Below are 27,349 nucleotides of genomic sequence, written 5' to 3'. Positions count from 1 at the left end.
CCTTACATGGAAAGGAGACACCACTTCAGCAGAAAGGATGCCAGAGTCCTGGGCGCCATCTTCTCAAGAAAGAAGGTTCTGAATGGCAGCTCAGGAGACAGTGCCTGCAGTTTACTGATGCGATGAGCTAAAATAACTATGAGGAATAAAGTCTTAAGTGTAGGCATACTGAAAGAACAGCTGGATCTTGGCTCGGACGATGTGTACATGAAAAACGTAACACCCATGTTAAAGCCATACTGCAGCAACATACAAAGCTGGAGGGAACATATAAGTGAGCCCAATTTAAAAATAAAATAAAAAAAAACACCCACACACAACTGGTGACATAAACAAAGAAGGCTGATTAGACAAAAATTGCAGAAATTGTTGACCAGTAACCTTTAACGATGCCCACAACAATGTTGGTAGGCTAAAGACAGAAATAAACTGAAGAACACAGACAACTTACCTTGAAGTGGGTCAACATAATAGCCATCACACCAGGCCACAAACCTTATGCAGCAGCCAGGATAGACTGACTCAGTTGATGCAGGGCACATGTCCAAAGTTCCGGGCCAAAATCACATCCACCACTTCTCTAGGTAGGTCCAAACTACTCAAATGGTTCAATTTAATCTAAACATATGGAAGTGTAGGTGGCGGAGTTTCAGATGAAGAGCTCTGCTGATACTGGGACAGGACTGCCTGCTTAAGAGGCTGGAGCAGAGGATGGCAGATACCCATCATGGTGATTCACAGTAGCAGACCTAGGGAAAGGACCAGTAGGGGGTGGAAGGTATACAGGAGACTGGAGACCCATGGAATGCATGACTTATCTCCTATTAAGGCATGAGGGGAAAGCTTAAGAGCACAAAATGCACTGTGATGTTTTAGGCAGTGACAAAAAACACCATCCAGGGCAAATCTGGGTGCAGACAACACAAAAGTTCCCTTAAGTGTCATCTGTCGGGCCATTCCACCCTATCGCACAGGGAGCCCACTAAATGACAAACCACAGGGGATTACCTTTAAGGTTGAGCCACCTTCAGGGTATTAGTGCCTAATGGCAAAGCATATGCAACTCCACTCTGCCCTGCTAGTGGCAGTACTGCATGGCGGTTGTGCTGTCTGTTACAACCTGAACAGGTGCATCCCCAAGAGAAAGTAGCAAGTGCAAGGCAGATGGCACACAGCTCCAGGATGGTGGTATGGTACGTCCACTTCACTGAAGGCCAGAGGCCTTTCGTCTTCACCTGCATCCATCCAGAGATCATACATTCATCACGACTATGAGCAGTAACTGGGGAAGGGAAAGTGGTCTGTCACGCATTACGTTTGCCTCCCTCAATTTTCTGGGCTGCCTCACAGAAATAAAGATGCTGTCCAAGAGACACCCACAATGGTGTGCCCATTGAAGATGGAGGTTCCACTGCAACACCCTTATGTGGTGAAGGGCATAGAGCAACAGCAGTATGCATGAGGCTGGCAGCCCAAGAAGACTCAAACCCTCCAGGATAGAACACAGGTTCAAGCTTGAGACGTCAAGATCATATGCTCATATTCCCAACTAATGGCAGTGACTAGAAATAATCTAAAAACCATTGTGCAGAATGACCCTTGTAAGGGGAATCCTAAGAACTGGCTGCAGGTGGGATTTTGTTTCAATCACTGAGAAACACAGGGACAGTCACAGTGAGACAGTCGTCTGCAGGTGGTCCCCAATTGACTGTGGCAATCCCACCTACAACAGTCACTGCTAATGTACAGGAACACATGTACTTCCAAACTGAAAAGAGGCACATCCATCATCTTTGTGAATAACAAAGGGGGCTGAGGTAGTACTGAGGACCGTAAACTAATACTCACAATATATGTCACAACCCCCACCATGAAGGGGAGGCAGCACCAGTGAGACTTTTGGACAGGAATGTGGAAATACAGGTGTGCAAGTTCATGGACACCATCCAATCCACCAGATCTAGGGTCTGCATCTTGAATTTGTCCTTCGGAAAGAAGATGTTCAGGAGCTGAAGGTCAAGGATTGAACTCAACCTGCTATCTTTCTTTGGCATCAAGAGCTACCATAAGCGGCCCTCGTGCCCATCAACACCATGGGGTTCTTAACTGCCCACTTGGTCAGCAGATTATCTATTTACATTCAAAGGATACCGGCATGATCTGCCAAAGTATGGGGGAAAACAGGACATGTGGTGGCTAAATGAGAACCAGTAGGGCCTCATCATTTTGAACAACTTCTCTGTCTGAGATAATGGGCCATGCCAAATTAGTTTACAATTTATGCACAGCTTGTGATTTATAACACATATTGCAAATAGAAAACATTACATTAGTTGTAATAGATGGTTGAAGCATGTAGTGTTGTACATCCAGAAGTTATCTACCCACATTACACTATGCAAGAAAGCAGAAGGATATTCTTTAATCAAATACTTCATTACTAGTTTTACACAGTTCTAATTAGCATATTTACAAAGATTATAGTTTCATTGGTGAAAAATAACAAAAGCTGGAATGGAATCTGCATTCTGGAGCATTGCAGGCTTCAGAGACTTGATCACCAGTCATTTGATACATTTCCAAAACAGACTTCAAAGAAAACACAAAGTAAAATATTCTGACATACTACAAAGCAGGAGAGTGGACAGCATGTGAATCTGAAATATAGCACCACAAACTTACATATTTCTATTAGAAAACTGGGAATTCATCTGGATCTGGCTTTCATTGATCTGCACTCTACTTTTAAGCTGGTGGACACAGTCAAACTGCAGGTGATTTTGAGGCAGATAAGTGCTGAGAAGAAATGGTGGTATACATACTGCAAATTTTTCCATTGTGAGTTATCGGCCTGGAGAATGCATTGAACATATTTGTGAACTATGTACGTCAGGGCTGTGTACTTACTCCTTTCCTATTTACACCTTATATAAATCATTTGTATGAGGAGATTACGATGGTTCCAAAATAGGCGCTTCTTAATCCTGTGCATTCTTTACACAGACAGAGTCTCTCTGATGCGTGGTCTCAAGCTATGTGGCTTATATAGTTTCTTTGTGTTTAAAGAAAGTGAATCAGTCCTAAGTTCCATAAAATAGTCTTTCCTAAAAAAAGGAGTATTAGAATTGACAACCAGGCCCTCAAAGATATTTAAAACAATTACAAGTCAACGATTGTAGCAACTGTCATTTACAGTACTGGTATTTGAGTTTTACTGCAACACAAATCGTTTGATAAAAGCTAACATCAATCATGCCACTCTTATGTGACTGTGTATAGTTTTGATCCACATGCCTGTCTCACCAGATTAATATTGATTGACCAGCTGTCATCAATTCATTCTCAGTGGATTTACTTGTTTGCTTTAGGGTAAGTCCCTTGATGGGATGGTTGTTTTTCCAAGATGTGGATGCCAAATGTGAATATAACACCTTTCCACTGTAATTGGGTATATCCATCTCTGAAGCAACCCTAAAACTGTATTCACATGTATAACATGGATATCATGCACTGTAAGAGCTGAAACTGTAGGAATGTTCAATCTGCCATGGAATTACATTTTGGAACTATATGCCGATTAACAACTGTAGTTCAGTTTTTCCTATATGTTGTACCTATATTTTATTTTTCACTAATATGCATTAGACTCATATAAGTTTTTAATCATGCTTCTACTATTATTTCGTGATTATGTATTATTTATTTTCCACTAAATGTTTCAAATACACAAACAGGAGAGATCAAATCTCACAGCATTATGGGTAAATTAATGCCATAAGAAGGAGTATGAGCAAACTTGTCACCATTACAATATTGTTAATTAATCTCACCTTTGTAGAGACACTATGAAGAAGCTGATGAATGACTACTCAAAAATGTTGGTATATGAACTCACCACTGTCATTAGCAATTTGTCAAACCACTGCAGTTTAAGCTCAGATTTAGGCCACATATCAGGTCGCAAAGCGGTTTTCAGAAGGTTTACACAGCGTCTGGATAACAGTTCTCCTGGTGAGCCTGCAGTGTTCGAATTGTCATTCACCTGAAAAAGATACCATAAACACCACAAAGTAACATAACTAGACATGATGAATCCATTTTTATTGCTAAAACATCAAATTCAAAATGACAGGAATTAAGCATTAAACATTTGATTATGGCAGATAAGGGATAAAATAGAGCCATCAAACACAAAGGTTAATGTAAAACACAAAATGATTTAAAAAAAATCAGATTACAAAACATTGTGCACATTACAGTTACAACTATGCACAGTACTAGGAAAACCACAGACCGAAAAACTCAAACGTACATGATTGCACTGACAACATGGATATATTTTATTATGTCAGCCAAGTATTTTTTTTACTGTAGTATTGAAGTTGAGTATGGATTTCATCAAGATAATTGTCCACAGCGTACATTATGCACAACAAACTGAAGGTGAAAGAGCAAATGAGAGGTGAAGGGCAATTATCTTATGATAATGCAGAACAAGGCACCAGTAAAGACTAGTATAAGAATCACCAAGAGCAGCAAGGAGACCGAAAGCTTGTTTCTAGGCTTTAGATTGAGAACACAAAAATGAAGAGTGCGCCTGTGTATAATGTACTAGTTAAGCTTGCTGTTTTCTTGGCAGATTCTCAGGAAAAAGTTAGATGTTTGCAATATCAGTTGCCCAACTGGCAACAGCAGACGTACAAGTTACTTACCTTCGGTAACAAAATATCTGGTAGAGACATATTCTAGTTGACAGATTCCTTACCTTAGAATTTCCCCCAGGCATCAGACTGGATCCAGAGATTTATAGTTGAGCAATACCTTTGCGCGTCGGTAGGTGGCATCGGTCGACTCTGCGGGCGTCACTGGCGTAGTAGTCGCCGTGATGACATCGGGAGTAGTACATAGATGCCGCTTCACACAGTGACTTCAGTTCTTTTCTTTCCGCGCTGTCTTGGAGAGGGCTACCTTGGTCGTTTTTTGACATAATTCAACTTTTTTGTTGAAGTCAAGGGTATTGTTTGAAGAAAAAATCTCTGGATCCAGTCTGACGCCAGGGTAAAAGCTCTAAGGTAAGGAATATGCAACTAGAAGTCTCTATCAGATACGTTTCACCATCTGTTTGGGATCAGAAAACTCAAAGCTTCTACCCGGCAATCTGATTCTCACCCAATCTCCAACTTGCACCTTAGCTACATTTATAGCATTTCTTGCATCAAAATATTTCTTTTCTCTTATACATTTTCCTCCTCATTATCATTTCGCTTTCTTTTCCTTAATCTTTTCTCTCTCTATTTCCTCCACATCCCCACTCTTCTCTTTTCATTTCTCAATGATCAACAAGGGTGTAGCTACACTGTTAGGTTTCCTTTTCCTAAATAGCTCAAATGAAGATTTCCCCTGACTGTTAGTGGACTTTAACTACACTTCCATTTTATTCCGCATCTCCACTTTCCAATCTTGTGCATTATCCTTGGCCATTTTGATAGTATATTTTAGTACCCTTGTTCGATGACACCATTATATCAGGATGGTAAAGAGTATATTTTCTGTGCCTTATTTCTTTCTCTTTTAAAAATTCCTCATTTCTTTTTAAGTTAACTGCACCCCATTATCTGTTAGCTGTGAGCCAGGAATACATTCTCTTCTTTTCACTTCTTTAATAAATGCTACTACATGTCTAGTCTCTATTCCTGTGTAAAAGAAAACTTTTCAGGCCATTTCGAAAATAAACCTATTATGTAAATGGTTTAATTTTTTGAATGAATAGGCCCAAGAATGTCTAGCAACACTTCTTCCCAAGGATCCTTTGGCAAGGTATATATTACCATCAGTTGTATTAAAGGTTTAAGAACTTTGTCACTTGTCTTACACCGTACACATTCTCTTATTAATCTTTCCATTTCAATATCCATTCCTGGCTACCAACAGGCTGTTCTTAACCATTCCTTTGTTTTTGAGATTTCTTGATGTCCCGCATGTGCTAACTTTATAGGAGGCTTCCTCAAAATTATTGGTGGAATCAACCGAATTTCTCTAAAAAGAAGTCCATGATTCTCTGATATCTAGAAGGAACATACTCTATTTTTGGCATGGTTACTGCCACTTTTTGCCTGTTGTCATTATGTGTTGGCTGTGTTCACTGGGATCTTGCTAACCAGGACCCCAGTGACTACCTAGATCACTATCTATGTCCAGCTATGTAATGGTAACTCCAAACCTAAGCATGTTTGACATCATCCTTAGAGGACCCCAGGCAGTGCTCCTACCAGCTTTCTGGGGTTTGCCAGGCAGCCCACACTGCTGCCACCCCTCAGATTGGTTTCTGCCCTCCTGCTGCTTGACCAGCTCAAGCTCAGAAAGACAGAACAAAGGATTTCCTTTTGGGTGGGAGGGGGTGGCGGCGAAACACTCTCTCCCTTTGGAAATAGGTGTTACATGACTTGGGAGGAGTAGCCTCCCCAAGCCACTGGCATGCTTTGAAGGGCACATTTGGTGCCCTCCTTGCATAAAACAGTCTGCAGCAGTTCAGAGACCTCCAGCCCCGCTCTGGTGCAAAGCTGGACAACAGAAAGGGGAGTTACCACTCCCCTGTCCATCACCACCCTAGGGGTGGTGTCCAGAGCTCCTCCAGATGGCAACTTGATTTTGCCATATTGAATCCAAGGTGGGCAGAGGCCTCTGAGAACATCAGAGTGGCCAGGTGAGGCAGGTGACGTGACAGCCCCCCGATAGGTGGTTACCTAGCTAGATTACCAATTCCCCCTTGCAGAGCTTTTTAGGGTCTCCCTCTTGGGTGGGTCCTCAGATTTGACATGCAGGACTCCTCTCCACTGTTTACTTTGACTTCTTATCACTGGAACTGCAAGAATCTAATCATGGACTCCACAGGAACCTACAAACTGCATCTACAGTGACGACTCTGCTCTATAACATTGTTTCTCCTGCTCCCTCCAGCAACTGCAACATTTCCCCGGCTGTGTATAATCTGAGGGCAGCAAGTCTTCAGCCTGCACAAGAAGCAAGAAGGAATCTCCCTTGGAGTGAAGGAGTCACTTCCCTGCATCCGCAGGCACCAACTGCAATAACGAACAGCTGCGTGGAACTCCTCTCATCCTTAGCTGCGTGATTCCTGCCTCATGGGTGCTGGTCTGGAGTGGTGCCCCTTGGTCCTCTCTGCCAGCTGTCAAACTTTGGAGAAGGTAGGTCCCTTGCCTTCCCACGCAGGACAGTATCCTTCTGCACTGGGTCTCTTTCAGCTACCAAGGCTTGTTGGCATCTCCTCCAAGGGATCTTTAGGCTCTGTGTAGCCCCAGCACTGTTCATTGCGATGCACTGCCCTCTGCATGCTTCTCCAGAGACGTGGGACCTCTTCTTCAGGTGTGCTGCGTGAGCCTCTCTGCGATTCCTGGGCTCCTTGCCTGTGGGTCTACTGTGGGGCTGCCTCTTCTTCTTTTGACTCTGAGAACTGCTGAGGATCGCTTGTGACTCCCCCCCCCCCGTGGGTTGAGTCCCGCTGGACCTCCATGTTCCCCAGCAGCTCCACTTTTCCACCAACTGCGACATTTGCCTTTGCCAAGGCTTGTTGGTGTTTTTTTCCACACCAGACCGACTGAAATCCTTCATCCGGCGTGGGACATCGACTGCATCACCAAGGAACTCTTCATCTGCTCCAGTGCGCATTGCGGACCGTCTTCTTCTCGCCATCGATCAACTTCTGCATCCACAGACGGGTGGGTTGTGGCTCCTGCCACCACTGGACACTCCAACGTGAACTGGACTTGGTCCCCTTCTTGTCCAGTTCTTCCTCTTCCAGGATGCACCTTTGGTTGCTTGCAGCCTAGTCTGGGTCTTGCAATATCCTTCTATAAAGTCTTCTGGGTTGGTTTGGGTAGAACCACAAACTTCTCTCCCAGTCGCTGAGGGGCACTCTGGTACTTACCTTGTGCGTTTCCTCATTCCTCCAGCTCCCATCTACCAAGTCCACTTCCTTGGGTGGGGACCCAACTTTTGCATTCCACTTTCTTAGTATGTGATTTGCCCCTCCCCCCACACTTTCAGTATTGCCTATTGCTTTTTATGCCTATTTCTGATTGCTACCGTACATATGTATGTTTACCTACCTCCTATTGGAGTATTGCCTATATAGTATTTTAGTACTAGTGTCACAAAAATAAAGTATCTTTATTTTTGTAAAACTGTGTGGTTCTTTCATGTGTGTAAAGTGCTGTGTGACTACAGTGATATTGCATAACCATTGCATGTCTCCTAGATAAGTCTTGGCTGCTCATCCACAGCTACCTCTAGAACTTCTAGACACTGCCTACACTTCACTAATAAGGGGATACCTGGTATAAGGTGATAATACCATAGGTACTCACCACACACCAGGCCATCTTCCTACAACTTATTTTACATTCCAAAATGGTTGGACTTCTTGATCTTCACTGACTTTATGACACCCTCCTTTCAACAACTTGAACACTGTTTGTAACACTGTCACCAGTGTACTTTTCTTCCTCTCCTTCCGAAATACTACTCTCCTAGATGCAGCACACTGATTAATTTTTTTCTTCATCCTCTTCGTCTTCAACTACAACATTCTCACCTACCTTGCTGTCTACCAGTCTAGATAAGGCATCAGCTACAACATTTCTGGCTCATGGAATATATTCCACTGATTAACTATATTTCTGCAAAGCTACTACCCACTTGGTGGTCTTCCCTGACACTGCTTCAATCCCTTTCTTACGAAAAAGTTCCTTTAAAGGTTTGTGGTTAGTTTTTATTTTGAACTCTCAACTCCCCAGAAACGTTCTCCTTTTCTTTACTGCCCAATAAATTGCCAAGGCTTCCCACTCGATAACCGAGTATCCTTTCTCACGACCATTCAAACGTCTTGACAAGAACATTGCCTCAGTTTCAGTCCCTTCACCTTTGCATCAAAAATTACCCTAATCCTTTGACCCATGCATCCGTCATTAAGGTAGATTTCATGTTAAGAACAAAACTGCGCAAATTTGGGGCAATACTTAGTTTGTTCTTTATTAGTTCAGTTTCTTGTACACAAGCCTAGCCCCAATTAAAGTACACTCCTTCTTTAACAAATTCTGCACTCCTGAGCTCTTCATCAAAAAATTGGAAATGAACATACAATAATACTCAGCCATCACTAAAACGTAAGTAACTCCTCGTTATTATTTGGGGGTGCAAATCTGTTAATAGTATCAACTAAGCACGCTTAGGGTTTTTCTTTTTTACCTATGTCAGAAATTTCATGCCTTAAATGTTCTATGGGTTTTTGCCGAAAAACCCAATAAGTTTTAACAAACTCTTTCACCAAATAAACATGAGAAAAGGTGCAATTTGGTTTATCCAGAAGTGGCACAGAAGACCAGCATAAGTTTAACAGTCACACTACCTGACAAGCTATTCGGATCAGGAAATTAACCACAGTATCAGTGTGCTGCTTTTCAATTGGTTTGGCAACAAGAGCATCGACGCCCGGCATCGACTGGCTGCGTCCAAAAACCTACATTAAAAAAAGTAGTAACAATAGTTAACTTTTCATAAGGCATTTAAGCAATCCGATCTAAAAAAGTATGCACTTAAAAAGAAAAAAGTAACTAAATGTACTGCAGTGGAAACTTTACAATTCATATCAATGGACTCTGCAAAACGTTGGAAATGGGCACTCAAGATTAACAGGAAGGGCTATGTACACTACAAATTCGGGTATACAAAGGCTTGACACCGAAAGGGACCTAGCCACCCATCATAAAATGCCAGGTGTTTGAGTGTAAGGCCAGTTTAAACGAGGATGAAGACTTAAAGTGTTTCTGGCGACCTCTATTTACAAAAAAAAAAAAAACGCCTTAAGCCGAAAAAAAAAACGGGAAAAAAAAAAAAACTGCACCGTCCCACTCCCCACCCCTCCAAAAAAAAAACAACAACAAAAAGAAAAAAGAATTATCTTTGTTGCTTTCAGGATATTGGTAATGCCCATATTAAACTAGTTATATCAAGCGATCTCATCTACGAGGGAAGAGCATTTGTAAATCAAACTCAATACCCTTTGTCTTTCATGGCAAGAAAAACAAAATCGTGCATTGTGGATATGGACATCACCCATCAGGAATTGAGAGGAGGCCAGCTCACTCTATGTGAATTAACACATGTAATTTGGACACTCATTTGGTGATTGTGAAAGGAGTAGCTTGTTAAAGCACAGAATTCTGAAACCCTCCAGATTTTCTAGTCTTGCATACATGTAATAGCAAGTCAACGCCAAATGCTTCTTACTGCACTGATTCCTCCAGTAGCTGTCCTGAATCGTTTCACTTCTTGGCCAGCATCAATGGACATCACTCTCTTCACAGTGCTTGTTGCAGCACTGGCTCCTTCACCACTGGCATTTGGATCCACTTCTGAATCTGGCTGTAATACAAGCACAAGCAATACATAAAGTAAACTTTTTTGGTTTCAGGAGAGAAACAGTATGTAAACAAGTTACTTACCTACAGAAACACTTTCAGAGTGGCCTACCTATATTCCAGGAGATTCCTACCATTTAACGTTTCCCACTAGAGTCTCCCACCCAGATGTTACACGGCAGATCCAAAAAGATGCCTGCTGCCATGTGAGTGACATTGTAACAGCTTAATCTCTGCACTTAACAGAAGATAGCATATAACGGCAAGGCCACCTACAGAAAATATTGACAAAGATCAAAAACTTCCACAGCAGTAGCAGGCCAAAGATGAATCTGCAGGAAAGAAGTGTGTTACTCACCCTGTAAGCATCTATTCGTAGAATGTAGGGCTGCAGATTCACATGCTATGGACACTCCTGCTACCTAGGGTTGGGTTCAGAATTTATAAATTGTTTTCTGCATTTTTTGTAGCTGACGCAACGTCTATACTCCACCTCTGATGTAATGCACATGCTTAACAGCTCCATTGTTAGATTGTGTAATTTTTCCCGTCATTATGGCGAGTAAAGATGGAGCTAGTGAAGATATCGAAAGGAGCAATCATAATATGGGTAAGATGAATAAAAGATAAGAAAATATGTACATATCTGAATATATAATGTATATACATGAAAAGCTGGCATCAGTGAATGACTGCCGGGGAGGCGAATGTGAATCTGCAGCCATACACGCTAGGACTAGATGCTTACATGCTATGCATAGACTGAAAAGCAGTTTAGTTCAAGTGGTGGATTTAGGCATCAGATGGTGCAGATGTCTGGTATAAAGTCCTTACCACTAACAATGTTTGGCCAACAACAGCCTGCTGTCTTACGTGGACATCCTCCCAATAGTGCTTGTAAAAGTATGTGGATTATTCTATGTAGCTGCTTTGCAAATGTTAGCTAAAGGAATATTCCCTAGAAAGGCCATGCAGCCCCCTTTCCTACAAATAGATTGTGCCTGTGGAATGGATGTCAATAAACGTTTGGCTTTTATATAACATTTATATGTATTTCACTATACATCCTGCAATTCCTTGCATTTCTCTTTCTGGGCTGGAGAAAGCAACAAACAACGGTTGGGTTTTCCTAAAGGATTTATTCCTATCAATGTAACACATTAGAACTCTTTTAAAATCCAGCATGTGAAGTGCTCTTTCTGCAACTGTCTCTGATTTTGTGGGACAACACAGAACTCAAGTGAAAAGGGATGATGACTTTGGCGAGAAACTTGGGTCTCGCCTGCAGTCATACATGGTCCTGGAAAACTTAAAAGTAAGGTTCTTCTGTGGAAAGGGCATGTATACTCACTAACCCTTTTAAGTGAGGTGGCAGGAGGAGTTGCAGAGAGGATGTCGTTCTTGGAGCTGGAGGATGCTGGAGGATGGGGCTTCTTGGAGCTAGGAGGTCTTCAGACTGAAGAGCCAACGAGCCCTGGCCATGAGAAACAGACATGATGCACAGGGGTTCCAGCCAATCAACTCCATCCAATGAGGGACCCCAGACTTCTCAGAGGCAAAGAAGACAGGTCAGACCTCTGGAGAGCCACAGAACCACCACCTGTGTTGTAGAGCCTTGAGGAGTCTGTGAGACAGTAGGATCCACAAACCAGTCGTCAACATTGAGGGGCCTGCAGGTGCAGGGGAGGGACTTCTTCACTCCAAAGAAGATTCCTTCTTGCTTTCCTAAATGCAGGTAGAGTCCTTGTGACTCTGAAGGATGCATGACCACGGAGGTGTGTCGGAAAATGCCACTGTTGGCATGGATACCCCTAACATTTTGCCTTTTGTTGAAGCGAGCTTTGATTGAAAGTGTGCTGGGACCCTGCCAACCAGGCCCCAGCACCATTGTTTTCCCTAAAACTGTACCTTTGTCTCCACATTTGGCCCAGCCCTGGCACAGAGATAAGTCCCTTGTAAAAGGTGCCCCTAGTACCAAGGGCCCTGACGCCAGGGAAGGTCTCTAAGGACTGCAGCATGTATTATGCCACCCTGGGGACCCCTCACTCAGCACATGCACACTGTCTCACAGTGTGTGTGTGTGCTGGTGGGGAGAAAATGACTAAGTCAACATGGCACTCCTTTCAAGGTGCCATGCCCACAACCCACTACCTGTGGCATAGGGAAGTCACCCCTCTAGCAGGCCTTACAGCCCTAAGGCAAGGTGCACTATACCACAGGTGGGGCATAGCTGCATGAGCACTATGCCTCTACAGTGTCTAAGTCTATTCTTAGATATTGTAAGTGCAGGGTAGCAATAAAGAGTATATGGTCTGGGCGTTTGTCAAACATGAACTCCACAGTTCCATAATGGCTACACTGAAATCTGGGAAGTTTGGTATCAAAGTTTTCAGCACAATAAATGCACACTGATGCCAGTGTGCAATTTATTGTAACATGCACCCAGAGGGCATCTTAGAGATGCCCCCTGAATACCAACCCGACATCTAGTGTGGGGCTGACCAGTTTCTGCCAGCCTGCCACAACCAGATGAGTTGCTGGCCACATGGGGAGAGTGCCTCTGTCACTCTCTGGGCAGGAACAAAGCCTGTACTGGGTGGAGGTGCTTCACACCTCCCCCTGCAGGAACTGTAACACCTGGCGGTGAGAGCCTCAAAGGCTCACCCCCTTTGTTACAGCGCCCCAGGGCATCCCAGCTAATGGAGATGCCTGCCCCTCCGGCCACTGCCCCCACTTTTGGCGGCAAGGCTGGAGGAGATAATTAGGAAAACAAGGAGGAGTCACCCACCAGTCAGGACAGCCCCTAAGGTGCCCTGAGCTGAGGTGACCCCTGCCTTTAAAAATCCTCCATCTTAGTTTTGGAGGATTCCCCCAATAGGATTAGGAATGCGCCCCCCTCCCCACAGGGAGGAGGCACAAAGAGGGTGTAGCCACCCTCCAGGACAGTAGCCATTGGCTACTACCCTCCCAGTCCTAAACACACCCCTAAATCTAGTATTTAGGGGCACCCCAGAACCCAGGAAATCAGATTCCTGCAACCTGAACTACAAAGAAGGACTGCTGACCTACAAGCCTGCAGAGACGACGGACGACAACAACTGCTTTGGCCCCAGCCCTACCGGCCTGTCTCCAGAGTCAAAAACCTGCAACCAGCGACGCATCCAACAGGGACCAGCGACCTCTGAAGCCTCAGAGGACTTCCCTGACCCCCAGGACCAAGAAACTCCCGTGAGCAGTGGCTCTGCTCAACAACAGCTACATCTTTGCAACAAAGAAGCAACTTTCAAAGAACTCACTCTTCCCGCTGGAAGCGTGAGACTTCACACACTGCACCAGACGCCCCCGGCTCAAGATCCAGAGAACAAATACCACAGGGAGGACTCCTCGGCGACTGCGACCCCGTGAGTAGCCCAAGACGACCCCCCCCTGTACCCCCACAGCGACGAGAATCCAGAGGCACCCCCTGACCGCGACTGCCAGTAACAAGGGACCCGATGTCTGGACCAAGCACTGCACCCACAGCCCCCAGGACCTGAAGGAACCGAACCGCAGTGCAGGAGTGACCCGCAGGCGACCCTCTACCTTGTGCAGGTGGTGGCTGTCCAGAGAAGCCCCCCCCCCCCACCTATGCCTGCCTGCACCGCTAGAGTGACCCCCTGGGTCCCTCCATTGAATCCTATCTAAAACCCGATACCTGCTTTGCACACTGCACCTGGCCGCCCCTGTGCTGCTGAGGGTATGTTTTGTGTGCCGAGGACTTGGGTACTTACCTGCTGGCAGACTGGAACCGGAGCACCCCTGTTCTTCATAGGCACCTATGTTGTTTGGGCACTTCTTTGACCTCTGCACCTGACCGGCCCTGAGCTGCTGGTGTGGTAACTTTGGGGTTGCCTTGAACCCCCAACGGTGGGCTGCCTATTCCCAGGAACTGAGACTTTTAAGTGTTTCACTTACCTCACAAACTATTACTTACCTCCCCCAGGAACTGTTTATTTGTGCACTGTGTCCACTTTTAAAATAGCTTATTGCCATTTTAACAAAGACTGTATATGATATTGCTTTAATTCAAAGTTCCTAACTTAGCTGTGTGGAGTACCTTGCATTTTATGTATTTACTTCAAATCTTGAACTTGTGGTTCTAAAAATAAACTAAGAAAATATATGTTTCTATATAAAAACCTATTGACCTGGAGTAAGTCTTTGAGTGTGTGTTCATTTATTGCCTGTCTGTGTACAACAAATGCTTAACACTACCCTCTGATAAGCCTACTGCTCGACCACACTACCACAAAATAGAGCATTAGACTTATCTAATTTTGCCACTATCTAAGCTCTAAGGGGAACCCTTGGACTCTGTGCACAATATCTCTTACTTTGAGATAGTATATACAGAGTCAACTTCCTACTGACACCCTCTCTAGCTAACAGCAAGCTGACTGCAGGCAAGTCCTACAGCATTTTGCTGAGCTCTTTTCTTTGACCCCTGGTCAGACACACCGGTGTATGTGTATCCATGATGTGGACACAGGAGACAGTTTACCTGTCAAGAATAAAATATTCAGATAGTCTGACCAAGGAAAGCAGCAAAGTGGAAGTCCACAAGATGTTGGAATTGGGAGTGATACAGCACTCTGACAGTCCATGGGCTAGCCCAGTGGTATTGGTCCCCAAACCTCACACCAAGGATGGAAAGAAAGAGATTAGGTTTTGTGTGGACTACAGAGGGCTCAACTCTGTCACCAAGACAGATGGTCACCCCATACCAAGGGCAGGTGAACTAATTGACAAATTAGGTGCAGCCAAATTCTTAAGTACCTTTGACTTGACAGCAGGGTATTGACAAATCAAAATGGCAGCTGGAGCAAAAGAGAAACAAGCACTCAAACCCTGGTGGGCATTACCAGTTTACTGTTATGCCCTTTGGCTTAAAGGATGCCCCTGCCACCTTCCACAGGTTGGTGAATCAAGTCCTTGCTGGCTTGGAGTACTTTAGTGCAGCATATCTAGATGACATTGCTGTATTTTGCTCCAACCGCCAGGATCACTGGGTCACCTGAAGAAGGTTTTGCAGGCCCTGCAAGCAGCAGGCCTCTCTATCAAGGCATCCAAATGTCAGATAGGGCAGGGTACAGTGATTTACTTGGGGCAAGTGCTGCCATTACAACCCAAGATCCAGACAATTCTGCACTGGGAAGTTCCAAAGCCCAGACCCAAGTCAGGGCATTCCTTGGCTTGACTGGATATTATAGGAGGTTTGTGAAGGGATACATAGTGACTCCCTGTAAAGAAATGGCTCCCTGTTGCAGTTACCCCCCACTTTTTGCCTGATACTGATGCTGACTTGACTGAGAAGTGTGCTGGGACCCTGCTAACCAGGCCCCAGCACCAGTGTTCCTTCACCTAAAATGTACCATTGTATCCACAATTGGCACACCCTGGCATTCAGATAAGTCCCTTGTAACTGGTACTTCTAGTACCAAGGGCCCTGATGCCAAGGAAGGTCTCTAAGGGCTGCAGCATGTCTTATGCCACCCTGGAGACCTCTCACTCAGCACAGACACACTGCTTGCCAGCTTGTGTGTGCTAGTGAGGACAAAACGAGTAAGTCGACATGGCACTCCCCTCAGGGTGCCATGCCAGCCTCTCACTGCCTATGCAGTATAGGTAAGACACCCCTCTAGCAGGCCTTACAGCCCTAAGGCAGGGTGCACTATACCATAGGTGAGGGTACCAGTGCATGAGCACGGTACCCCTACAGTGTCTAAACAAAACCTTAGACATTGTAAGTGCAGGGTAGCCATAAGAGTATATGGTCTGGGAGTCTGTCAAACACGAACTCCACAGCACCATAATGGCTACACTGAAAACTGGGAAGTTTGGTATCAAACTTCTCAGCACAATAAATGCACACTGATGCCAGTGTACATTTTATTGTAAAATACACCACAGAGGGCACCTTAGAGGTGCCCCCTGAAACTTAACCAACTATCTGTGTAGGCTGACTGGTTCCAGCAGCCTGCCACACTAGAGACATGTTGCTGGCCCCATGGGGAGAGTGCCTTTGTCACTCTGAGGCCAGTAACAAAGCCTGCACTGGGTGGAGATGCTAACACCTCCCCCAGGCAGGAACTGTGACACCTGGCGGTGAGCCTCAAAGGCTCCCCCCTTTGTCACAGCCCAGCAGGGCACTCCAGCTTAGTGGAGTTGCCCGCCCCCTCCGGCCACGGCCCCCACTTTTGGCGGCAAGGCTGGAGGGAACAAAGAAAGCAACAAGGAGGAGTCACTGGCCAGTCAGGACAGCCCCTAAGGTGTCCTGAGCTGAAGTGACTCTAACTTTTAGAAATCCTCCATCTTGCAGATGGAGGATTCCCCCAATAGGGTTAGGATTGTGACCCCCTCCCCTTGGGAGGAGGCACAAAGAGGGTGTACCCACCCTCCGGGCTAGTAGCCATTGGCTACTAACCCCCCAGACCTAAACACGCCCTTAAATTTAGTATTTAAGGGCTACCCTGAACCCTAGAAAATTAGATTCCTGCAACTACAAGAAGAAGGACTGCCCAGCTGAAAACCCCTGCAGCGGAAGACCAGAAGACGACAACTGCCTTGGCTCCAGAAACTCACCGGCCTGTCTCCTGCCTTCCAAAGATCCTGCTCCAGCGACGCCTTCCAAAGGGACCAGCGACCTCGACATCCTCTGAGGACTGCCCCTGCTTCGAAAAGACAAGAAACTCCCGAGGACAGCGGACCTGCTCCAAGAAAGGCTGCAACTTTGTTTCCAGCAGCCTTGAAAGAACCCTGCAAGCTCCCCGCAAGAAGCGTGAGACTTGCAACACTGCACCCGGCGACCCCGACGCGGCTGGTGGAGATCCAACACCTCAGGAGGGACCCCAGGACTACTCTGATACTGTGAGTACCAAAACCTGTCCCCCCTGAGCCCCCACAGCGCCGCCTGCAGAGGGAATCCCGAGGCTTCCCCTGACCGCGACTCTTTGAACCTAAAGTCCCGACGCCTGGGAGAGACCCTGCACCCGCAGCCCCCAGGACCTGAAGGACCGGACTTTCACTGGAGAAGTGACCCCCAGGAGTCCCTCTCCCTTGTCCAAGTGGAGGTTTCCCCGAGGAATCCCCCCCTTGCCTGCCTGCAGCGCTGAAGAGATCCCGAGATCTCTCATAGACTAACATTGAAAACCCGACGCTTGTTTCTACACCGCACCCGGCCGCCCCCGAGCTGCTGAGGGTGAAATTTCTGTGTGGACTTGTGTCCCCCCCGGTGCCCTACAAAACGCCCCTGGTCTGCCCTCCGAAGACGCGGGTACTTACCTGCAAGCAGACCGGAACCGGGGCACCCCCTTCTCTCCATTCTAGCCTATGTGTTTTGGGCACCACTTTGAACTCTGCACCTGACCGGCCCTGAGCTGCTGGTGTGGTGACTTTGGGGTTGCTCTGAACCCCCAACGGTGGGCTACCTTGGACCAAGAACTAAGCCCTGTAAGTGTCTTACTTACCTGGTTAACCTAACAAATACTTACCTCCCCTAGGAACTGTGAAAATTGCACTAAGTGTCCACTTTTAAAACAGCTATTTGTCAATAACTTGAAAAGTATACATGCAATTTTTATGATTTGAAGTTCCTAAAGTACTTACCTGCAATACCTTTCGAATGAGATATTACATGTAGAATTTGAACCTGTGGTTCTTAAAATAAACTAAGAAAAGATATTTTTCTATATAAAAACCTATTGGCTGGATTTGTCTCTGAGTGTGTGTACCTCATTTATTGTCTATGTGTATGTACAACAAATGCTTAACACTACTCCTTGGATAAGCCTACTGCTCGACCACACTACCACAAAATAGAGCATTAGTATTATCTATTTTTACCACTATTTTACCTCTAAGGGGAACCCTTGGACTCTGTGCATGCTATTCCTTACTTTGAAATAGCACATACAGAGCCAACTTCCTACATTGGTGGCAGCGGTGGGATACAAGACTTTGCATTTGCTGGACTACTCAGCCAATACCTGATCACACGACAAATTCCAAAATTGTCATTAGAAATTGATTTTTGCAATTTGAAAAGTTTTCTAAATTCTTAAAAGACCTGCTAGGGCCTTGTGTTAGATCCTGTTTAGCATTTCTTTTAGAGTTTAAAAGTTTGTAAAAGTTTGAATTAGATTCTAGAACCAGTTGTAGATTCTTAAAAAGTATTCCAACTTTTAGAAGCAAAATGTCTAGCACAGATGTGACTGTGGTGGAACTCGACACCACACCTTACCTCCATCTTAAGATGAGGGAGCTAAGGTCACTCTGTAAAATAAAGAAAATAACAATGGGCCCCAAACCTACCAAAATACAGCTCCAGGAGCTTTTGGCAGAGTTTGAAAAGGCCAACCCCTCTGAGGGTGGCAACTCAGAGGAAGAGGATAGTGACTTGGAGGAAAATTCCCCCCTACCAGTCCTATCTAGGGAGAACAGGGTCCCTCAAACCCTGACTCCTAAAATAATAGTCAGAGATGCTGGTTCCCTCACAGGAGAGACCAACACCTCTGAAATCACTGAGGATAGCCTCAGTGAAGATGACCCCCTGTTAGCCAGGATGGTCAAAAGATTGGCTTTGGAAAAGCAGCTCCTAGTCATAGAAAGGGAAAGAAAAGAGATGGGCCTAGGTCCCATCGATGGTGGCAGCAACTTAAATAGGGTCAGAGATTCTCCTGACATCCTAAAAATCCCCAAAGGGATTGTAACAAAATATGAAGATGGTGATGACATCACCAAATGGTTCACAGCTTTTGAGAGGGCTTGTGTAACCAGAAAAGTAAACAGATCTCACTGGGGTGCTCTCCTTTGGGAAATGTTCACTGGAAAGTGTAGGGATAGACTCCTCACACTCTCTGGAAAAGATGCAGAATCTTATGACCTCATGAAGGGTACCCTGATTGAGGGCTTTGGATTCTCCACTGAGGAGTATAGAATTAGATTCAGGGGGGCTCAAAAATCCTCGAGCCAGACCTGGGTTGATTTTGTAGACTACTCAGTAAAAACACTAGATGGTTGGTTAACTGGAAATGAAGTGTGTGACTATGTTGGGCTTTATAATTTGTTTATGAAAGAACACATTTTAAGTAACTGCTTCAATGAAAAGTTGCATCAGTATCTGGTAGACCTAGGTCCAATTTCTCCCCAAGAATTGGGAAAGAAGGCAGACCACTGGGTCAAGACTAGGGTAACCAAAACTTCCACTGGGGGTGACCAAAAGAAAGGGGTTACAAAAACTCCCCAGGAGAAAGTGGGTGACACTAGAAACAAAGAAAAAGAGTCCTCTGTAGGCCCCCAAAAACCAGAACAGGTGGGTGGGCCCCAAGACACAACCCAAAACAAAGGTGGGTACCAGGGTAAGAACTGGGATGCCACTAAGGCATGGTGCCACAACTGTAAACAGTCTGGGCACCACACCAAGGACACTTCTTGTCCCAAAAACAAACCCCAGAACAAGATTCCAGGGGTAACCAGTGTAGCCATGGGAGATGACTCCTCAGATGAGGAGGTCTTCCTAGCCTTCAACTGGAAACAGGGCCCAACAGGTGAGTTGGAGATTCCAGAGGGAAGCAGACACTTCCACCACCTACTGGTGAATGGAATCCCAACCACTGCCCTGAGAGACACTTGTGCCAGTCACACTATTGTGCATGACAGGCTGGTGCTCTCAAACCAGTACATCCCAGGTGAGACTGCCAGGGTAAGAGTTAGCCTAGACAGGGTCACTAAGAGGCCTGTGGCTTTAGTGCCCATAGAAGTGGGTGGCACTCTTAGCTGGAGAAGGGTAGTAGTCAGTACAGACCTCCCCCTTGATTGTCTCCTTGGAAATGACTACCCAGAGGTTAGTCAGAGCTCAAGAGAGGAACTGGTCCCGTGCCAGTCCTCTCCCAAGGATTCTGGAAGTCCTGCCTCTGCAGTAAATGCAAGCAGGCCCCAGAAGAAGAAGAAAAGAAAACAGAGTAGGAAGGGTGGACAACCTTTAGCCAAGGTTACAGCAAGCCAAGGAGATTCTGCTCCAGTAGGGGAGAACTCCAAAAATGGCCCTGATAAAGTCCAACCTGACCCACAAGAAGTCCTGGCTAGTCAGGCAACTGTTAAACCTGAGTGGGTGGCTCCTCAGCTAACAGAAGAAAGAGTGGAAGAAGGGTGTTTACTACAAGATGTGGTAACCCCCAACTCCAATACAGCAGACAGGCAACCTGAACCCAAAGAAGCCTGTAACTTAGCCCCTTCCCTTTTAGGTGAAGAGCTAAAGGTGTGGTTCTGGGCACTGACAGCTGTCAGTGGCCTCTGCTGGGTGTTAGCCTTTATGGCTGCACTATCCTTAGCATGGTGGTCTGACCCCATGCCAAATAGCAAGTTAGGCCCCCTGACCCTATTGGTCATGGTGGGGTTACTCCAGCTCTGGGTAACCTCTCTGGGTAAGCTAGGGGTAACCCTGGTCAAGATAAGGTTAGCAGAGGTGGATACCTCTAAGACCAAAATAGAAAGAATGGGTGGAGACATTGAAGAGGCAGACAAGAGGCAATTCAGACTAGGTCCTATCACTGTGGAAGTAGGTCAGTTCCCCAAAGGGAATGACCTGAACAGAAGGATGTAAGGCAGAGTAGGCCCTGCAACTAACCAGCCTATTTCTCCTACTCTTCCTCGCCTGACAGACTAGGAAGACTCTCCCAGCTTGGGCTGAGTCTCCTGGCCTGTGGGCTGGGGGGGGCTTGTGTAAAGAAATGGCTCCCTGTTGCAGTTACCCCCCACTTTTTGCCTGATACTGATGCTGACTTGACTGAGAAGTGTGCTGGGACCCTGCTAACCAGGCCCCAGCACCAGTGTTCCTTCACCTAAAATGTACCATTGTATCCACAATTGGCACACCCTGGCATTCAGATAAGTCCCTTGTAACTGGTACTTCTAGTACCAAGGGCCCTGATGCCAAGGAAGGTCTCTAAGGGCTGCAGCATGTCTTATGCCACCCTGGAGACCTCTCACTCAGCACAGACACACTGCTTGCCAGCTTGTGTGTGCTAGTGAGGACAAAACGAGTAAGTCGACATGGCACTCCCCTCAGGGTGCCATGCCAGCCTCTCACTGCCTATGCAGTATAGGTAAGACACCCCTCTAGCAGGCCTTACAGCCCTAAGGCAGGGTGCACTATACCATAGGTGAGGGTACCAGTGCATGAGCACGGTACCCCTACAGTGTCTAAACAAAACCTTAGACATTGTAAGTGCAGGGTAGCCATAAGAGTATATGGTCTGGGAGTCTGTCAAACACGAACTCCACAGCACCATAATGGCTACACTGAAAACTGGGAAGTTTGGTATCAAACTTCTCAGCACAATAAATGCACACTGATGCCAGTGTACATTTTATTGTAAAATACACCACAGAGGGCACCTTAGAGGTGCCCCCTGAAACTTAACCAACTATCTGTGTAGGCTGACTGGTTCCAGCAGCCTGCCACACTAGAGACATGTTGCTGGCCCCATGGGGAGAGTGCCTTTGTCACTCTGAGGCCAGTAACAAAGCCTGCACTGGGTGGAGATGCTAACACCTCCCCCAGGCAGGAACTATGACACCTGGCGGTGAGCCTCAAAGGCTCCCCCCTTTGTCACAGCCCAGCAGGGCACTCCAGCTTAGTGGAGTTGCCCGCCCCCTCCGGCCACGGCCCCCACTTTTGGCGGCAAGGCTGGAGGGAACAAAGAAAGCAACAAGGAGGAGTCACTGGCCAGTCAGGACAGCCCCTAAGGTGTCCTGAGCTGAAGTGACTCTAACTTTTAGAAATCCTCCATCTTGCAGATGGAGGATTCCCCCAATAGGGTTAGGATTGTGACCCCCTCCCCTTGGGAGGAGGCACAAAGAGGGTGTACCCACCCTCCGGGCTAGTAGCCATTGGCTACTAACCCCCCAGACCTAAACACGCCCTTAAATTTAGTATTTGAGGGCTACCCTGAACCCTAGAAAATTAGATTCCTGCAACTACAAGAAGAAGGACTGCCCAGCTGAAAACCCCTGCAGCGGAAGACCAGAAGACGACAACTGCCTTGGCTCCAGAAACTCACCGGCCTGTCTCCTGCCTTCCAAAGATCCTGCTCCAGCGACGCCTTCCAAAGGGACCAGCGACCTCGACATCCTCGGAGGACTGCCCCTGCTTCGAAAAGACAAGAAACTCCCGAGGACAGCGGACCTGCTCCAAGAAAGGCTGCAACTTTGTTTCCAGCAGCCTTGAAAGAACCCTGCAAGCTCCCCGCAAGAAGCGTGAGACTTGCAACACTGCACCCGGCGACCCCGACGCGGCTGGTGGAGATCCAACACCTCAGGAGGGACCCCAGGACTACTCTGATACTGTGAGTACCAAAACCTGTCCCCCCTGAGCCCCCACAGCGCCGCCTGCAGAGGGAATCCCGAGGCTTCCCCTGACCGCGACTCTTTGAACCTAAAGTCCCGACGCCTGGGAGAGACCCTGCACCCGCAGCCCCCAGGACCTGAAGGACCGGACTTTCACTGGAGAAGTGACCCCCAGGAGTCCCTCTCCCTTGTCCAAGTGGAGGTTTCCCCGAGGAATCCCCCCCTTGCCTGCCTGCAGCGCTGAAGAGATCCCGAGATCTCTCATAGACTAACATTGAAAACCCGACGCTTGTTTCTACACCGCACCCGGCCGCCCCCGAGCTGCTGAGGGTGAAATTTCTGTGTGGACTTGTGTCCCCCCCGGTGCCCTACAAAACCCCCCTGGTCTGCCCTCCGAAGACGCGGGTACTTACCTGCAAGCAGACCGGAACCGGGGCACCCCCTTCTCTCCATTCTAGCCTATGTGTTTTGGGCACCACTTTGAACTCTGCACCTGACCGGCCCTGAGCTGCTGGTGTGGTGACTTTGGGGTTGCTCTGAACCCCCAACGGTGGGCTACCTTGGACCAAGAACTAAGCCCTGTAAGTGTCTTACTTACCTGGTTAACCTAACAAATACTTACCTCCCCTAGGAACTGTGAAAATTGCACTAAGTGTCCACTTTTAAAACAGCTATTTGTCAATAACTTGAAAAGTATACATGCAATTTTTATGATTTGAAGTTCCTAAAGTACTTACCTGCAATACCTTTCGAATGAGATATTACATGTAGAATTTGAACCTGTGGTTCTTAAAATAAACTAAGAAAAGATATTTTTCTATATAAAAACCTATTGGCTGGATTTGTCTCTGAGTGTGTGTACCTCATTTATTGTCTATGTGTATGTACAACAAATGCTTAACACTACTCCTTGGATAAGCCTACTGCTCGACCACACTACCACAAAATAGAGCATTAGTATTATCTATTTTTACCACTATTTTACCTCTAAGGGGAACCCTTGGACTCTGTGCATGCTATTCCTTACTTTGAAATAGCACATACAGAGCCAACTTCCTACACTCCCCTCACAGAACTTACCTCCAAAAAGATGCCCAACAAGGTTAACTGGACCTTGGATTGTCAAAAGGCATTTGACACCCTGAAAGAAGCTATGTGCTCAGCACCAGTTATGAAAGCTCCAGATTATTCTAAGCAATTAATTGTGCAGACAGATGCCTCTGAACATGGGATAGGAGCAGTCCTATCCCAAACCAATGATGATGGCCTTGACCAGCCTGTTACTTTTATTAGCAGGAGGTTACTCCACAGGGAGCAGCGTTGGAGTGTCATTGAGAGGGAGGCCTTTGCTGTGGTTTGGTCACTGAAAAAGTTGGGACCGTACCTGTTTGGTGCTCACTTTATAGTTCAAACTGACCACAGACCTCTCACACGGGGCGGGGGCATTGGGTGCAGAGTGGTGGTGACTCATGCTTCAGGAGTGAGGTGAGAGTCCTTTTAAAGTTGGTTTCTTCTTGTTGCTTTGGACAGAGCTGCTGTCCACTGTAGTTTCTTGGTCCTTTGGAATTGCAGGGCAGTGCTCCGAGTCGGCAGAGGTTGCTTGGCCCGCAAAATGCGTAGCTGTTGCAGGTTCTTTTAATCTGGAGACAGGCCGGTAGGGCTGGGGCCAAAGCAGTTGTTGTCTCCTTCTTTGTGGGGTTTCCAGGTCAGCAGTCCTTGTTAGGTCATCAGGAGTCTGATTTTCTGGGTTCAGGGTTGCCCCTAAATACTAGATTTAGGGGTGTGTTTAGGGCTGAAGGGCAGTAGCCAATGGCTACTGTCCCTGAGGGTGGCTACACCCTCCTTGTGCCTCCTGTCTTTGGGGAGGGGGGCACATCCCTAATCCTACTGGGTTAAATCCTCCATGCCAAGATGGAGGATTTTCTATGGAAGGGGTCACCTCAGCCCTGGACACCTTAGGGGCTGTCCTGGCTAGTGGGTGACTCCTCCTTTTTTCTCATTAACTCCTCTGGACTTGCCACCAAATGTGGGGGCTGTGTCCTTGGGGCAGTCCTCTCCACTAGCTGGGGCGTTTTAACACCAGGCTTGAGCCTTTGAGGCTCACCGCCAGGTGTTACAGTTCCTGCAGGGGGAGGTGTGAAGCACCTCCACCCAGGACAGGCTTTGTTCCTGGTCACAGAGTACACAAAGGTACTCACCCCATGTGGCCAGAAACTAGTCTGGAAGTGGCAGGCTGGCAGAGACTGGTCAGCCTAGCACTAGCAGTTGGGTTGGCATGCAGGAGGCTTCTCTAAGATGCCCTCCGTGTGCATTTTTCAATAAATCAGTGTGGGTTTATTGTGCTGAGACGTTTGATACCAAACTTCCCAGTATTCAGTGTAGCCATTATGGAACTGTGGAGTTCGTAATGAAAAAATTCCAAAACATATACTCAGTACGGCTACACTGCACTTACAATGTCCAAGAATGGACTGAGACACTGTAAATAAAGGTATTTTATTAAAGGAACACTAAACTAGATTACTATAAGCAAACCTCCTTCTGGAGGTAAATACACACAAAATATACACAGGTATGTATTAGGAAATATCCTAAAATAGAGGACAATGAGGGGGGGGGGTCAAACTATATACTAAAAAAGTGGAATGCAAGAATGGGTCCCCCACCAAAGGATATGGAGTAGTTAGCCAAGGGCTGAGAGAGTGGAACCCCAAGAGGTAAGTATCTAGAAGACCCCCAGCGATCAGGAGATCAGAGGTAAGTTGCCTGGATGTCCAATGGACTAACATGGGGACTCATACATGGAATATTGCAACAACAGGACCAGGCAAGTGGAACCAAATGATGGATTCTGAATGGCGAGGCCCTGCAAGAGAAGGGGGCTGTGGGTGAAGATCCGGGTCGACGGTGGTGGATGAAGTCTATCTGCACAGTCCAGGAGCTGCAGAGGAGCCCCTGAATTCACCTAGGAGCTGTCCCTAACAAGTCATCTGAGAGCAGAAGGGTCAGGAGGGCCACCTATAAACAAATGCAACTGGAGCTGTTGGAGTCTCCCAAGTTGGATAGATGGCAGAGAGGGTTCCTCAGAACCATCACCTGTGTAGGAGAATCCTTGCAGGTCCAGAGGACAGGAGAACTCAGCAGCCAGACGTTGTTGCCTTAGGTGCCTGCAGATTCAGGGAAGTGACTCCTTCACTCCAAAGAAGATTCCTTCTTGCTTCTTTGGTGCAGCTGAAGTCTTGCGACCGCAGAGGATGCACAGCCGTGGAAATGCTGCAAGTTGCTAACATGAGCCACAAAAACAATGTTGCAAGGAGAGGTTGTCTCTGTGTTGCAGTCTTGTTCGGTTCCTGTGAAGTCCAGCAGCAGTTCCGGTGGCCAGGAGCAGAAGATTTTGTTGCAGAGGAGCCCTGGTGGAGTCTTACATCCCAAATCTCGGGACCCACCGGCAAGGGAATTCCTAACTAGCCTAAAAAGGGGCCAGGCCACACACATATCAGAGCGTGTCACTGACCTCATCTGCCCAACCTGCCCAGTCAGATGCTCCCATGGGCCTCTGCCCATCTTGTTTTCAAGATGGCAGAATCAAGTGGCCACCTGGAGGAGCCCTGGGTATCACTCCTGGGGTGGGGATGGACAAAGAAGTGGTCACTCTCCTTTCCTTTGTGCAGTTTCACACCAGAGCAGAGGCCAGGGGTCTCTGGACTGGTGCAAACCAGATACTGCAAGAAAGGGCACGAAATGTGCACTTCAAAGAAAACCGATGGTGTGGGGAGGCTACCTCTTCCCAGCCATATAACACCTACTTTCAAAGGAAAGGAGGTTGCACCCCTCTCCCACAGGAGTTCCTTTGTTCTGCCTTCCCCTGCTTGAGCTGGTCAAGCAGGAGTGCAGAATCCTGTCTGAGGGGTTGGAGCAGCGTGGGACTCACAGACCCTGAAAGTCTGGTAGGAGCAATGCTTGTGTCTACTAAGGAGCCCTCAGAGTGCATGGGATCATGCCACCAATATTGGCATCAGTATTGAAGTAGGATTCCTACATGTTTGATAACAAACATGCCTAAATTCAGAGTTACCACTATGTACTGACCTATGGCCAGTACATAGTTAAAATGGCTTCCAGAGAATTGGAACTGGAGCTCGTAGGGGCACCTCTGCTCCTGCAGGGGTGTCCACACACATAGGGACCTGCACCCTGCCCTTAGGGCTGGAAGGGCCTACAAGAGGGGTGACTTACACTGACCTAGTGTAGTGACCAGCAGTGAAATGACGCATGCACCTTTTTACACATGCTGCAAATGGGAGGCCTGCAGAGAGAGTTTGCATGGGCTCCCATAGGTGGCATAAGAAGCTGCAGCCTATGGGGGACCCCTGGTGTACCAATCCCCTAGGGCAGTACCACATACTAGGGACTTGCAGCGGTTCACCATTATGCCAATTGTGAGGTGTAAAAAGTACCAAGATAACCACATTTGGAGGAGAGAGCGCAGTCACTGGGGTCCTGGATAGCGGAATTCCAGTGAAAACAGTCTA

The 27,349-nt window shown here is 46.8% G+C and overlaps 1 protein-coding gene across 3 annotated transcripts in view; it reads right to left on the bottom strand.

Moving 5' to 3' along the window:
- TRRAP (transformation/transcription domain associated protein) overlaps positions 1 to 27,349 on the bottom strand; it is a 1,102,174-nt gene that overhangs the window by 371,392 nt on the left and 703,433 nt on the right. For all 3 annotated transcript variants that reach the window (XM_069209830.1, XM_069209829.1, XM_069209828.1), the window contains 3 exons: positions 10,303 to 10,437; positions 9,422 to 9,532; positions 3,896 to 4,042 (listed from right to left, as the gene is read on the bottom strand). In XM_069209830.1, coding sequence (XP_069065931.1) covers positions 3,896 to 4,042; positions 9,422 to 9,532; positions 10,303 to 10,437 — 393 coding nt within the window. The remainder of the gene's footprint in view (positions 1 to 3,895; positions 4,043 to 9,421; positions 9,533 to 10,302; positions 10,438 to 27,349) is intronic.

This window comes from Pleurodeles waltl, chromosome 10 (genome assembly GCF_031143425.1).
Source record: "Pleurodeles waltl isolate 20211129_DDA chromosome 10, aPleWal1.hap1.20221129, whole genome shotgun sequence".
Classification (NCBI taxonomy): Eukaryota; Metazoa; Chordata; class Amphibia; order Caudata; family Salamandridae; genus Pleurodeles; species Pleurodeles waltl.
Note: the sequence above shows the minus strand (reverse complement) of the source record. Positions and strands in the feature narration are given on the sequence as shown.